We start from the raw sequence: 14,225 nt of genomic DNA on the forward strand, positions 1-14,225 counted from the left end.
AGGAAAACGTTGTCCTTACCCATGTTAACAAAACTCATGACTGTATCGGCCTCGCTGATGACTGCTCCCAATGGAGGGATTTGTGTGCTTAGAGTAGTGAACAGTGGCATTGATACCCCTTGCCCTCCATCCTCTTCTTCCTCACTGCACATAGCATGATAAAGATCCAACATGAACAAGGGTGCTGATGATGGGAATTGGCCTCCATTTGCAGGTCTGGGTCGTCCAGGCAACCCCAAGATGGATAATATCTCTCTTTGCATCTCACGCTTTTCTCTACCACTTAATTTCCTCTGGATAAAACTTGATCGCAGATGATTTTTCATAAAACTTCCATTAGTAAAATGGCACAAAAATCCGGCAATGCAAAGTATTGTCCAAATATAGTGTAAAACGCTGGGCATCTTAGCAGGTAAAAGAACTGTCAGTGATATCATATACATTTAAAACCATCCCTGATTCCAGGGGAACAGCTCAGTCCAAAATCAAAAACCTCTTTTTACGGCTTTGCTGTCTGGATACTTTTCTATATTGTCCCCACTATATTTCTAGGCAGAGGAAATCCACAAGTGCTGCATCTGAACTTTACTCTAGTAACAGGTAAATCTTGCTTCCTCAAATACAGAATGGGTAAATCTTGATTCCTCAAATAGAGAATGTATACTTAAGGAGAGAGGGAGTTCCTGGCAGAGCTTGCTTTAATTTCCTTGAGTGATTACCAGTTCTTAAGCCTCCTGCTTGTTTCTAGCCGACTAGCAGAAACCTTCCTCCTGCAATGAGCTCTAGAGGTCTCCAGCTCTCACTGCTTGCTCTGTAACTTGGCAAATTAAATTATAGGTGTTAACTTGCAATCTACCCAGGGAATGATTGGTTAAGCATTTGGGCAACAAATCGTTTCTTACTTTATTCATGATGAAATGGGATTATTTCTTAGGTGTAATGCTTCTTCTGAATAACTTTACTGGAAATGATCCTCCTTTTTACATTTTAGTGGAACCTTTTCTCGTCGGATGATATACAGCTTATGTGAAAGAATCATATTCAGTAATACATTTACAACAAATGTAAAGGCAAATTTGTTAATAAATTGACATAATTTTTCATAAATTTTCATCAATTTAAACTGATTTTCGATTTAATAAGACTTCAGTTTTACATTTATATATTTATTAAATCGTGTTTCCTTAGTATTTCATAAGGGTTCTTAAAGAAGTTTGCATTTGAAAAAACCTTTTTCAGCTTGGGGGCAACCCCACTAGAAATATTTTTTTACAGCAGGGCACCCGCACCAAACAATTTTCTACAGAGAACAAAAAATTCTAAAAAGAAGCAATACACAATGAGGGACATTTATCAATGTTTGCTTTTTTTTTATTTTTTTTAGTACTTTTTTCTTGACTTTTTTTTTACTTATTTATCAACTGGTTTCAGCCTGTTGATAATTTTCTTTCACGTAAGCAATTTTTCCTTTTTTACTTTGGTAGTAGCTTTTTGTGCACCATGTTTGAGCTGGAGTATATTTAGTCAATTTTTAACCCTGTTGTGACTTTTTTTTGCGCAGTTGCGACTGTCGCAGTTAATAAATACCTGGCTACCCGTAGTCCATTTTAAAATTATTACTACGTAGTTAATTTTTGGAAAACGTGCTTTTCTCGCTTTCCAGTCAAAATGTCGCACGAAAAATTGCGTAGCCGCAGTTGCGACAATTTTGCGACAATTATAGTAAAGAAAACCTGACTAAACCCGTTGATTAATGTCCATAAATATCTACATATCTTTGTTAGATATGTAGATTACAGTGCTGTGACAGTCATATGCAGTGACTCACAAGTGATCTCTTCTCTGTCGAAGTCGTTTACTTTCCCTTTTCTTCTACATCTGGGCCAGACCAGCATGATGATTTCTTCCAGCCACAACTCATTTCTGCAGAACGTGCCAGACGAACATCTTAGGCTCCATGCTATTCCAGCACCCTCCTTCCCTTTCCCCACCTATAGAACCCCAAACAGTAATAATTCCATGGTTTAGTATCATAAACACCATACTAGGCAGGTGTGTTGGTGCGAATGCGTAGGTAGTTGGAGCAGGAGTAGGTAGGTTTCCCCCCATTGGGTAGATACCACTACAGCGGCCAGAAGGGATTAGGGCCCGGACATGTTTTTACTGGGGCGGCGTTCACTCGCTCCATTCTCCCTGTCGGCAGCACTGCGGGGGGCTGGCGGGGGGGTGGGGCTTAGCAGGAGCGTGCACATACAATCTAAAAGCATGTGACCGGAAGGGGGAAGCCGGAAGTGGCATGAGAGGGGAGGTCAGCTGATTTAAGTGTGAGGATCATTCAAGAGAGGTGCCCAGCCAGTCCAGATACCTCTCCGGTGTATAGGAAGAGGCTGAGCTCCTGTCAGAGACAGAATAGAGCCTTTAACCCACGCTGAATCGATTGACCCGGCCACGGTGGTGGAGACGGTTAAGGAGCTTCCTAAGAAAGTTAATCGCATGTGGGGTCCCATTGTGATTCCTGTGTTAAGAATATTGTTGAAGATGTGTCTCCAGCTTTCTCTAGAAGTATGCAGGATGTGATTAGAGAAGAAATAAGAGCATGCATATCATCCTGGCCTTCTCAGCAGCCTTACCCTAGCAGGCATGAGGAACCAGATCACCCATCTGTGGGTATTTCAGATGACTCAGACATTTTTTGATGTAGAAGAAGGGGAACTGTATGAGGACTCTGAATCGGGGCCGGATGAATGTGTTAGCGGATCCTTGTTTCCTACGGAGAATGTAGAAGGACTTATTAAGGTGGTTAGATCCACAATGAACATAGAGGGGAAAAATAGAACCAAAATCAGTACAGGACCACATGTGGGACCTTTCCAGTGCATGATGCTTTGACCTCTACCACTAAAAATGAATGGCAGTGGCCAGACAAGAAACTTGCGGTGGTTCTATCCTCCATAAAGCGTAAATATCCTTTTCAAGAGGACTGTTCTAATTGGGACAGGTCCCCTAAGATTGACCCACCAGTAGCAAAGGTTGCAAGAAAAGCGGCATTACCTTTTGAGGATTCATTAAAAGAGCCCATGGATAGAAGAGCTGATGTTTTTTTTAAGGAAGACATGGGAAATTACTGCAGGGTCCTTTTTAAACCAGTCATTGCAACTACGTCTGTTGCTAGAGCCCTTGAAGTATGGATCGATCAACTAGGGGAGCAGATTAAGAATGGTACCCCAAGAGACCAGCTCTTCGCATCCATACCTACCCTCGCAGCAGCAGACTTCATATCTGATGTCTCGGCTGACATGTTAAAGGGGTTATCCACCATAAGGTGATTTTAGTAGGTACCTGGCAGACAGTAATAGACATGCTCAGTAAAGATATGTGCTTGTCTTGGGGATAATTGGTTATGTTGTGAGATTACATACGTGAGAGAACACTGTGGCTATCTTTTTGTGAACTTGTATTTCCTGTTTGACTTTCCTTTTTTAGACTACAAATCCCATAATTCCATTTTCCTCCCTCCCACACATCAGCCACCCCACCCATTGAAACATAAATGAGCTGCATCCATCAAAAGACCTGTGGTTTTCAATCAGGGTGCCTACAGCTGTTGCATTAGTTGCAGATTGATCACTCTCCCACCAAGTGATCCCTCCACCCACTGAAGCAGACCACCCTGTCATCAGCTGACTAGTGAGTCAGGTCTCAGCTGCATTGCAACCTGGGAAAAATCTGAGACAACAGTAATTTTGTATGCTGTTAAAAATAAATATTGGGGTAAGAATCACAGAAGAATTTTGAGAAAACCGTCACACACAGGTACAGACATTATATTATGAACTACACTAACTTTACAGCCCCTGTAGCATAGTCAAATAAAAAAAAGCCTGGAATACCCCTTTAAGGCTTTCAGCTAGGGCCTCAGCTCTGTCTAATTCAGCCAGGAGAGCCCTTTGGCTAAAAAAGTGGAAGGGAGATGTTACATCCAAATCTAAATTGTGTGCCATACTATGTTAAGGAAATTATTTGTTTGAAAAGGAGTTAGATCAAGTCCTAGAGGCTTCAGATAGAAAGAAGAGCTTCCCTTCCATTGCTTCCTTTCCCTTCCCCAATAAAAAGCCCTTTCGGGGGAGGGGGGACTTTCGTAGAGGGTCATTTAAGTCCAAGGATTGGAGGGGCCGGAAAAGAGGCAGGGGTTTACCACCCCTGATTGTTAAAAAACCAAGTCAACAATGACTGGAGGCTCCCAGTGGGAGGCAGGTTATCCCATTTCTATCCACAGTGGGAAAAGATCTCTGCAAGCCTCTGGGTACTTTTCACAATAAAGCATGGTTTGAAAATGATGTTTTCATGTCTTCCAGCCTCCAGATTTGTGATTACAGATCTTTGGTTACATCCATAGAAGCAGGCTGCACTCGAGAAAGAGATGTTTTCCCTTATGGACAAGAAAGTTCTGGCTCAGGTTCCGGTACAAGAGAGGGGACAGGGGTTATACTCGACCACGTTTCTGGTAAGAAAGCTGAATGGCTCTTTCCGTACCATCATAAATCTAAAGACACTGAATCATTCCTTGAGATACGACAAGTTTCGCATGGAAACGATTCAGTCGGCAATCCTGAGCCCAAACTGTTACATGGTCACCCTGGACTTAAGGGATCCATACTATCACATCACGATTTTTTCAGGATCAACAGAGATTTCTCAGGGTGGCGGTAGTCTTAGGGGATTCCCTGATGCGCCTGCAATTTTAGGCTTTTCCCTTTGGTCTCTCCCAAGCTCCAAGGGTCTTCAAGCAGCTGATGGCAGAGGTGATGGCCCATGTGAGTGAACAAGATGTCATCATTGTTCCATATCTGGATGACTTCTTGATGATTTCAGACTCAAAGGAGCTCCTGTTAAAACAGGTTCAGTGCAAGCCATTCTTGTGAAATTGGATCTAGAGGTAAATCTAGAAAAGTCTCACCTTATCCCATCTCAGATATGTACCTTTTTAGGGATAAGTCTGGATTCGGGGTGCCAGATTGCCTTTCTCCCCCAAGCCAAGATAGCCCTGATTCAAGACAGATTAGCTCTTTTAATACGGGAGGTTCAGATCTCCATCAGGCTAGCTATGTCAGTCCTGGGTCTCCTCACCTCTTGCATCCCTGCAGTCCACTGGGCCCAGTATCATACCAGGAATTTCCAGGAGAACATTCTTTCCCAATGGGACAGGTCGGAGAGCTCTTTAGACAACCTGCTGGTAATTCTACCCCTGGTGAAAAGATCCCTCTCTTGGTGGCTAACTTTAGAGAACTTACTGAACTTCCTTGGGTGAGGACAGAGGAATTTCTTCTCACCACAAATGCAAGCCCCTGGGGGTCGGGGGCTCACAGGGGTCCCCTAATCTTACAGGGACAGTGGAGTGCAGAGGAATCTCGAGAGTCCCAGAATGTGAGAGAATTAAAAGCAGTGTTTTATGCCATTTCCCAATCTCTCCCCCTAGTGGCTGGGAAGGATTTAAACATTATGACTGACAATTCCACAGTGGTAGCCTGCATAAATCATCAGGGGGGGGGGGGGAGACACCAGGTCTCCAGCCCTAATGTGAATTAGTCATCACCTATTCAGGTTGGCTGAGCTACATCTATCCTCCCTCTTTGCTCTTCATCTGAAGGGGTCTCTGAACTGTGTAGCAGATTTCCTGAGCAGGCATCGCCTAAATCAGGGGGAATGCGAGTTAGACCAGGGAGTCTTTTCCCAGATATGTCATCTTTGGGGAGTCCCTCTTATAGACCTCTTTGCTTCCAGGACAAAGAGGAAGCTGAAAAAATTCTATTCTCTGTCCCCGGCAGACTGGCCCTTAGCCATAGATGCCTTCTCTCAGGATTAGGGGAGGGGGGTCTCCTGTACGCTTTTCCTCCCATCACACTGTTACCACAAGTCCTCTGGAAAATAAGACAAGACAAAGCGACAGTGATAGTCATTGCCTCCTTTCGGCCAAGGAGGGTCTGGTTCACGTGGCTCCGGAAGCTATCCATTGTACCCCCCTGGATCCTTCCAGAATCCCTGAGCATTCTGCAGCAAGGCCCAGTGTTACATCCAGAGATTTCCAATCTGCATCTGACGGCATGGCTGTTGAGAGGGACATCTTAGCTCAGAGAGGGCTTTCGGACCAGTTGATCACCACCCTGTTGGCCAGTCGCAAAAAGGTGACATCCCAGATATACTTGAGAACATGGAAGGCCTTTTTTAGATTTGTCGGTTCTCCTGTAAATGTGTTAGAGGCCCCTAACATTCCTATTGTTTTGGATTTTTTACAAGCAGGCCAAGACGAGAACCTCCATCCTACAAAAAAGACGGCGGTTTTATTACAATTACTAGGGCGGGGAAAGGATGAGGTAGGGGAGGGGGTGAGGAGATGTGAGGCACGGAGGGACAGGAAGCTGGAGCATAGCAGCATGGGGGATGACGATTTTTACATCATCCTCCACACCACCATAACCCGTAAGTACTGGGAACTTCATGGCCCTGCAGTCGGAAAACTGCTGGACCGATTTTTAACGGAAGGACATATATTAGGCTCTGTACTTTTCCAGCATCATCCTATCTTTTTTCCCACAAATACCTTCTGTCACACACACACACACAGTGCCTCCAGCAGCCTTACACACAGTGCCCTCAGCAGCCTCTCTCTCACACATATACACAAAAGTCCCCCATAGGGTACCCAGGGTATTTAAATCACAAATTCAAATTCCTTTCAGGGTCGGAGACCCATCCGGGACAAAGACCCTCAACTAGGGTCACCCTTATAAAACTTCACTTTTATTTATTATATTAATATTTAAGTCAAATTATAGTGCAAAAATAATACAAAAAGAAGTGTGTTTTAAAAGCACAATATATGGGATTGGATTGGTCCAATAATGGTTCCACTAATTTAATTTTCACTCAAGCTCCATGTTAGGGACTCTTTATCCCATTTATCTGGGTCCTAAGACTCCAATTTTTTGCGGTCCACACCACATGGAGCTTCCTATATTTTTTAATGTCTATCAATTCCCAATATTGCTAGTTAAAATTAATTACTCCCTAGCATCCCCCCGACGTTTCGCTGGAGAGACCCAGCTTTATCAGTGTCCTATACCTTGATAAAGCTGGGTCTCTCCAGCGAAACGTCGGGGGGATGCTAGGGAGTAATTAATTTTAACTAGCAATATTGGGAATTGATAGACATTAAAAAATATAGGAAGCTCCATGTGGTGTGGACCGCAAAAAATTGGAGTCTTAGGACCCAGATAAATGGGATAAAGAGTCCCTAACATGGAGCTTGAGTGAAAATTAAATTAGTGGAACCATTATTGGACCAATCCAATCCCATATATTGTGCTTTTAAAACACACTTCTTTTTGTATTATTTTTGCACTATAATTTGACTTAAATATTAATATAATAAATAAAAGTGAAGTTTTATAAGGGTGACCCTAGTTGGGGGTCTTTGTCCCGGATGGGTCTCCGACCCTGAAAGGAATTGGAATTTGTCTCTCTCACACACACACACACACACACATACACAGTGGCCCCAGAAGCCTCACGCATGCACACAATGCCCCCAGCAGCCTCACACGTGCACACAATGCCCCCAGCAGCCTCACACATGCACACAATGCCCCCAGCAGCCTCACACATACACACAATGCCCCCAGCAGCCTCACACATGCACACAATGCCCCCAGCAGCCTCACACATGCACACAATGCCCCCAGCAGCCTCACACATGCACACAATGCCCCCAGCAGCCTCACACATGCACACAATGCCCCCAGCAGCCTCACACATGCACACAATGCCCCCAGCAGCCTCACACATACACACAATGCCCCCAGCAGCCTCACACACACACACACACACACACACAGTGCCCCCAGCAGCCTCACACATGCACTCAATGCCCCCAGCAGCCTCACACATGCACACAATGCCCCCAGCAGCCTCACACATGCACACAATGCCCCCAGCAGCCTCACACATGCACACAATGCCCCCAGCAGCCTCACACATGCACACAATGCCCCCAGCAGCCTCACACATGCACACAATGCCCCCAGCAGCCTCACACATGCACACAATGCCCCCAGCAGCCTCACACATGCACACAATGCCCCCAGCAGCCTCTCACATGCGCTCAATGCCCCCAGCAGCCTCAAACACACGCACACAGTGCCCCCAGCAGCCTCACACATGCACTCAATGCCCCCAGCAGCCGCACACATGTGCACACACAGTGCCTCCAGCAGCCTCACACATAGTGCCTCCAGCCACCCACCCACGTTGCTTCCAGCCTCCTATCGCCATTGCTTACATTCACCCCCTCCATTGCTTCCATTCACCCCTCAGCCACCCACTGCTTCCATTCACCCCTCAGCCACCCACTGCTTCCATTCACCCCTCAGCCACCCACTGCTTCCATTCACCCTTCAGCCACCCATCCACCCCTGCCACTGATTCCATTCACCACCCAACCACCCACCCCTGCTTCCATTTAAACTTCCCCTGCCCCTGCTTCCATTAAAAAAAAACGACCCCGCTTCTGCCCCTGCTCACATTCAAACCCCTTCACTTTCACATTCACCCCCTTGCTCCTGCTTCCATTCACCCCCTGCTCCTGCCCCTACTTCCCCACCGCTCCTTCCATTCAGCCCCCTGCTCCTGCTTCCATTCACCCCACCGCTCTTGCCCCTCCTTGCATTCAGCCCCCTGCTCCCATTCACCCCCCTGCTTCCATTCACCCCACTGCTCCTGCCCCTGTTTCCATTCACCCCACTGCTCCTGCTTCCATTCAACCCCCCTGCTTCTGCCCCTGCTTTCATTCAAACCCCCCCTAATTCTGCCCGTGCTTTCATTCAAACCCACCTTGCTTCTGCCCCTGCTTTGATTGTACCCCCCCTGCTTCTACCCCTGCTTTCATTCAACCCCCCCGATTCTGCCCCTGCTTTCATTCAATGCCCCCCTGCTTCTGCCCCTGCTTTCATTCAACGCCCCCTTCTTCTGCCCCTGCCTTCATTCAACGCCCCCCCTTCTTCTGCCCCTGCCTTCATTCAACGCCCCCCTTCTTCTGCTCCTGCTTTCATTCAATGCACCCCCTGTTTCTGCCCCTGCTTTCATTCAACATTCCCCATTCTTCTGCCCCTGCTTTCATTCAACCCCCCTGCTTCTGCCCCTGCTTTCATTCAACCCCCCTGCTTTTGCTCCTGCTTTCATTCAAACCCCCCATTTCTGCCCCTGCTTTCATTCAACCCCCCTGTTTCTGCTGCTGCTTTCATTCAAACCCCTCCTGCTTCTGCCCCTGCTTTCATTCAAACCCCCTCCCTGCTTCTGTCCCTGCCCCTGCTTACAGTTCATTCTCCTATCCTTGTGCGGTTTTCATAAAAAATCCCTGCTCCCCAACCCCTCACCTGTGTGCTGTCAACAGGAGGGAAATTCGAATAAAAAATAAAAAAAAGTTATCTCCTCCGGAGCCCGGGGCACCCCGGTTGGGAATCACTGGCCTAGATGTTAGAAGATGCTTATTATCTTACCTTGATGTTTCCTAGAGTTGGAGGGAGTCTCCCCAGTTTCAAGGTGTTAACAAGGGGAAGGCGGCTTCTCTTGGGACAGTGGCCAGATGGATCAAGCAGGCTATTCAGTTAGCCTATTCAGGAGCAGGTGTTTCTTCCCCAGTATGATTCACAGAGCACTCTTCTAGGGCAGTGTCCACTTCTTGGACAGAGAGGGCTTCAGCTTCCCTAGAACAAATCTGTAAGGCGGCTACCTGGAGTCCTCCTCACAACTTCTTTAGACATTACATACTTAGTCTTATGAGGGACAAGGATCTTTCTTTTTTTAGATTTTTTTTAAGCCATGGGTATCATTTTAATCTTATTGACCCACAGAATAAAGAACACATGTCATTTTTACCGTAAAGTGTACAGTGTGAAAACAAAACCCTCCAAAATGTGCATAATTATAGTTTTCATTTAAATTTCCTCCCTAAAAAAATACTTTTTGGGATCGATGTACATTTTATGGTAAAATGAGAGGTTTAATTACAAAGTACAATTGGTCACACAAAAAACAAGCCCTTATATGGGTCTGTAGATGGAAATATAAAAGAGTTCTGGATTTTAGAAGGCGAGGAGGAAAAAACGAAAACGCTAAAATAAAATTGGCCTGGTCCTTAAGGTTAAAATGGGCTTGGTCCTTAACCCCTTCAGGACCAAGCCCATTTTGGCCTTAAGGACCAGAGCGTTTTTTGCAATTCTGACCACTGTCACTTTAAACATTAATAACTCTGGAATGCTTTTAGTTATCATTCTGATTCCGAGATTATTTTTTCGTGACATATTCTACTTTAACTTAGTGGTAAATTTTTGTGGTAACTTGCATCCTTTCCTTGTGAAAAATCCTAAAATTTGATGAAAAATTTGAAAATTTTGCATTTTTCTAACTTTGAAGCTCTCTGCTTGTAAGGAAAATGTATATTACAAATAAAATTTTTTTTTATTCACATATAAAATATGTCTACTTTATGTTTGCATCATAAAAGTGACAAGTTTTTACTTTTGGAAGACACCAGAGGGCTTCAAAGTTCAGCAGCAATTTTCCAATTTTTCACAAAATTTTCAAACTCACTATTTTTCAGGGACCAGTTCAGGTTTGAAGTGGATTTGAAGGGTCTTCATATTAGAAATACCCCACAAAAGACCCCATTATAAAAACTGCACCCCCCAAAGTATTCAAAATGACATTCAATCATCATTTTAACCCTTTAGGTGTTTCACAGGAATAGAAGCAAAGTGAAGGAGAAAATTCACAATCTTCATTTTTTACACTCGCATTTTCTTGTAGACCCAATTTTTGAATTTTTACAAGGGGTAAAAGGAGAAAATTTATACTTATATTTGTAGTCCAATTTCTCTTGAGTAAGCACATACCTCATATGTCTATGTAAAGTGTTCGGCGGGCGCAGTAGAGGGCTCAGAAGGGAAAGAGCGACAAGGGGATTTTGGAGAGTACGTTTTTCTGAAATGGTTTTTGGGGGGCATGTTGCATTTAAGAAGCCCCTATGGTGCCAGAACAGCAAAAAACCCTCACATGGCATACCATTTTGGAAACTAGACCCCTTGAGGAACGTAACAAGGAATAAAGTGAGCCTTAATACCCCACAGGTGTTTCACAACTTTTGCATATGTAAAAAAAATAATTTTTTTTCACTAAAATGTGCGTTTCCCCCCAAATTTCAAATTTTTCCAAGGGTTAATAGCAGGAAATACCCCCCAATATTTGTAACCCCTTCTCTTCTGAGTATGGAGGTACCCCATAAGTTGACCTGGAGTACACTACGGGCGAACTACAATGCTCAGAAGAGAAGGAGTCATATTTGGCTTTTTGAGAGCAAATATTGCTCGGGGGGCATGTCGCATTTAGGAAGCCCCTATGGTGCCAGAACAGCAAAAAAAAATCACATGGCATACCATTTTGGAAACTAGACCCCTTGAGGAACATAATAAGGAATAAAGTGAGCCTTAATACCCCACAGGTGTTTCACGACTTTTGCATATGTAAAAAAAAAAAAATAATTTTCCACTAAAATGTGTGTTTCCCCCCAAATTTCACATTTTTGCAAGGGTTAATAGCAGAAAATACCCCCCAAAATTTGTGACCCCATCTCTTCTGAGTATGGAGGTACCCCATAAGTTGACCTGAAGTGCACTATGGGCGAACTACAATGCTCAGAAGAGGAGTCATATTTGGCTTTTTGAGAGCAAATTTTGCTCGGGGGGCATGTCGCATTTAGGAAGCCCCTATGGTGCCAGAACAGCAAAAAAAAAAAAAAACACATGGCATACTATTTTGGAAACTAGACCCCTTGAGGAACGTAACAAGGGGTACAGTGAGCATTTGCCCCCCACTGGTGTCTGACAGATCTTTGGAACAGTGGGCTGTACAAGTTTTCATTTTCACGGACCACTGTTCCAAAGATCCGTCAGACACCTGTGGGGGGTAAATTCTCACTGCACCCCTCATTACATTCCGTGAGGGGTGTCGTTTCCGAAATGGGGTCACATGTGGGGTTTTGTTTTTTTTGCGTTTGTCAAAACCGCTGTAACAATCAGCCACCCCTGTGCAAATCACCTCAAATGTACATGGTGCACTCTCCCTTCTGGGCCTTGTTGTGTGCCCCCAGAGCACTTTGCGCCCACATATGGGGTATCTCCATAGTCGGGAGAAATTGCGTTACACATTTTGGGGGGCCTTTTTCCATTTTACCTCTTATGAAAATGTAAAGTATAGGGCAACATCAGCATGTTAGTGTAAAAAATTAAATTTTTTTACACTAATATTTTGGTGTAGACCCCAACATTTCCTTTTCATGAAGGGTTAAAGAAAAAGCCCCCCAAACCTTGTAACGCAATTTCTCCCGAGTACGGCGATACCCCATATGTGTCCCTAAACTGTTGCCCTGAAATACGACAGGGCTCCAAAGTGAGAGCGCCATGTGCATTTGAGGCCTAAATTAGGGATTTGCATAGGGGTGGACATAGGGGTATTCTACGCCAGTGATTCCCAAACAGGGTGCCTCCAGCTGTTGCAAAACTCCCAGCATGCGTGGACAGTCAACGGCTGTCCGGCAATACTGGGAGTTGTTGTTTTTCAACAGTTGGAGGCTCTGCTTTGGAAACAGTGGTGTACCGGACGTTCTTATTGGGGGAGGGGGGCTGTGTAGGGGTATGTGTATATGTAGTGTTTTTAACTTTTTATTTTATTTTGTGTTGGTGTAGTGTAGTGTAGTGTTTTTAGGGTACAGTCACATGGGCAGGGGATTACAGCAAGTTTCCCAGCGCAAAATTTGCTGCATCTCAAACTTGCAGCGAGAAACCCACTGTAAAACCCTCGCCCATGTGAATGTACCCTGTACATTCACAGGGGGGGGGGGGGGGTGCACCAGCTGTTGCAAAACCACAACTCCCAGCATGCATGGTCTGTTAGTGCATGCTGGGAGTTATAATTTTGCAACAGCTGGAGGCACACAGGTTAGGAAACACTGAGTTAGAAACAGACAATGTTTCCCAACCAGTGTGTCTCCAGTTGTTGCAAAACTACAACTCCCAGCATGCCCAGACAGCTGAAGGGCATGCTGGGAGTTGTAGTTCGGCAACATCTGAAGGGCCAGATGTTGCTGAACTAAAACTCCAGCATGCCTGGACAGTCAGTGCATACTGGGAGTTGTAGTTTTGCAACAGCTGGAAGAGCACAGATTGGAGACCATTATACAATGGTCTCCAAACTGGGGCCCTCCAGATGTTGCAAAACTACAACTCCCAGCATGCATAGTCTGTTAGTGCATGCTGGGAGTTATAGTTTTGCACCAGCTGGAGGCACACAGGTTAGGAAACACTGAGTTAGAAACAGACAATGTTTCCCAACCAGTGTGTCTCCAGTTGTTGCAAAACTACAACTCCCAGCATGCCCAGACAGCCAAAGGCTGTCTAGGCATGCTGGGAGTTGTAGTTTTCAGACTCCTAGAAGCAGCAGTGAAGATCTTCACTGCTGCTTCTGAGGACCACATACTTACCTGCCGGTCCCGTCGCTGCTCGTCCACGTGGCCGGTCCCGCGCTGCTCCTCGGTCCCGCCGCTGGTTCGGGTAAGGCCGCCGGTCCCCGCGTGTTCCCCCACCTATGCCGCGAGAACCCGCAGCCATCGTCCCCCGTTCTGCCCGACTTCCAGGGGCGGGCAGTGCAGGGGATCTGAACTTTCACCCCAGGTCACTGTGATTGGTCCACAGGGACCAATCACAGTGATCGCTGACCAGGACCATCAATGGATGGTCCTGGGGGTGAAGCAGAAGTTGTCCCCTGCTGGAAACAGCGGGACTTCTGCCAGTTAACCCGTGCGATGCTTTATAATTTATAAACGTCGGGATGCGCGAACGCACTGCACAACCCGGCGTTTATATATGACATTCTGCGGGAGGGGGTTAAAGGGTTAATTTAAAAAAATGTCATAAAAGGATATACAAATAAAAAGATTTCTTTCATAAATAGTTAGCTGTATTTTCTGATACATGATAGTTTTCTTGAATCCTTAGTATAGTCTTTTCATATAAGAGGTATTATGTGATTAGAATAATCGCTAGTTTGGCTCCTTGATACTTGCTGAAGAACTGGGAAGAAGGGATCCGGCTCCATCCTTATATGCAAATTCAGTTCCT

At 45.3% G+C, this 14,225-nt stretch overlaps 1 protein-coding gene across 2 annotated transcripts in view; it reads right to left on the reverse strand.

Annotated features, from left to right (window-relative positions):
* Positions 1-14,225, reverse strand: part of LOC130355867 (bone morphogenetic protein 8B-like) — a 189,023-nt gene that overhangs the window by 66,626 nt on the left and 108,172 nt on the right. The window contains exons 2-3 of one of the 2 annotated variants that reach the window (XM_056556649.1): positions 903-1,021; positions 20-817 (exon numbers count right to left, since the gene is read on the reverse strand). In XM_056556649.1, the coding sequence (XP_056412624.1) occupies positions 20-443 (424 nt within the window). In that variant the 5' untranslated portion in view covers positions 444-817; positions 903-1,021. The remainder of the gene's footprint in view (positions 1-19; positions 818-902; positions 1,022-14,225) is intronic. The other variant, XM_056556650.1, reaches the window with a different exon arrangement.

Source organism: Hyla sarda, chromosome 2, assembly GCF_029499605.1.
Source record: "Hyla sarda isolate aHylSar1 chromosome 2, aHylSar1.hap1, whole genome shotgun sequence".
NCBI lineage: Eukaryota > Metazoa > Chordata > Amphibia > Anura > Hylidae > Hyla > Hyla sarda.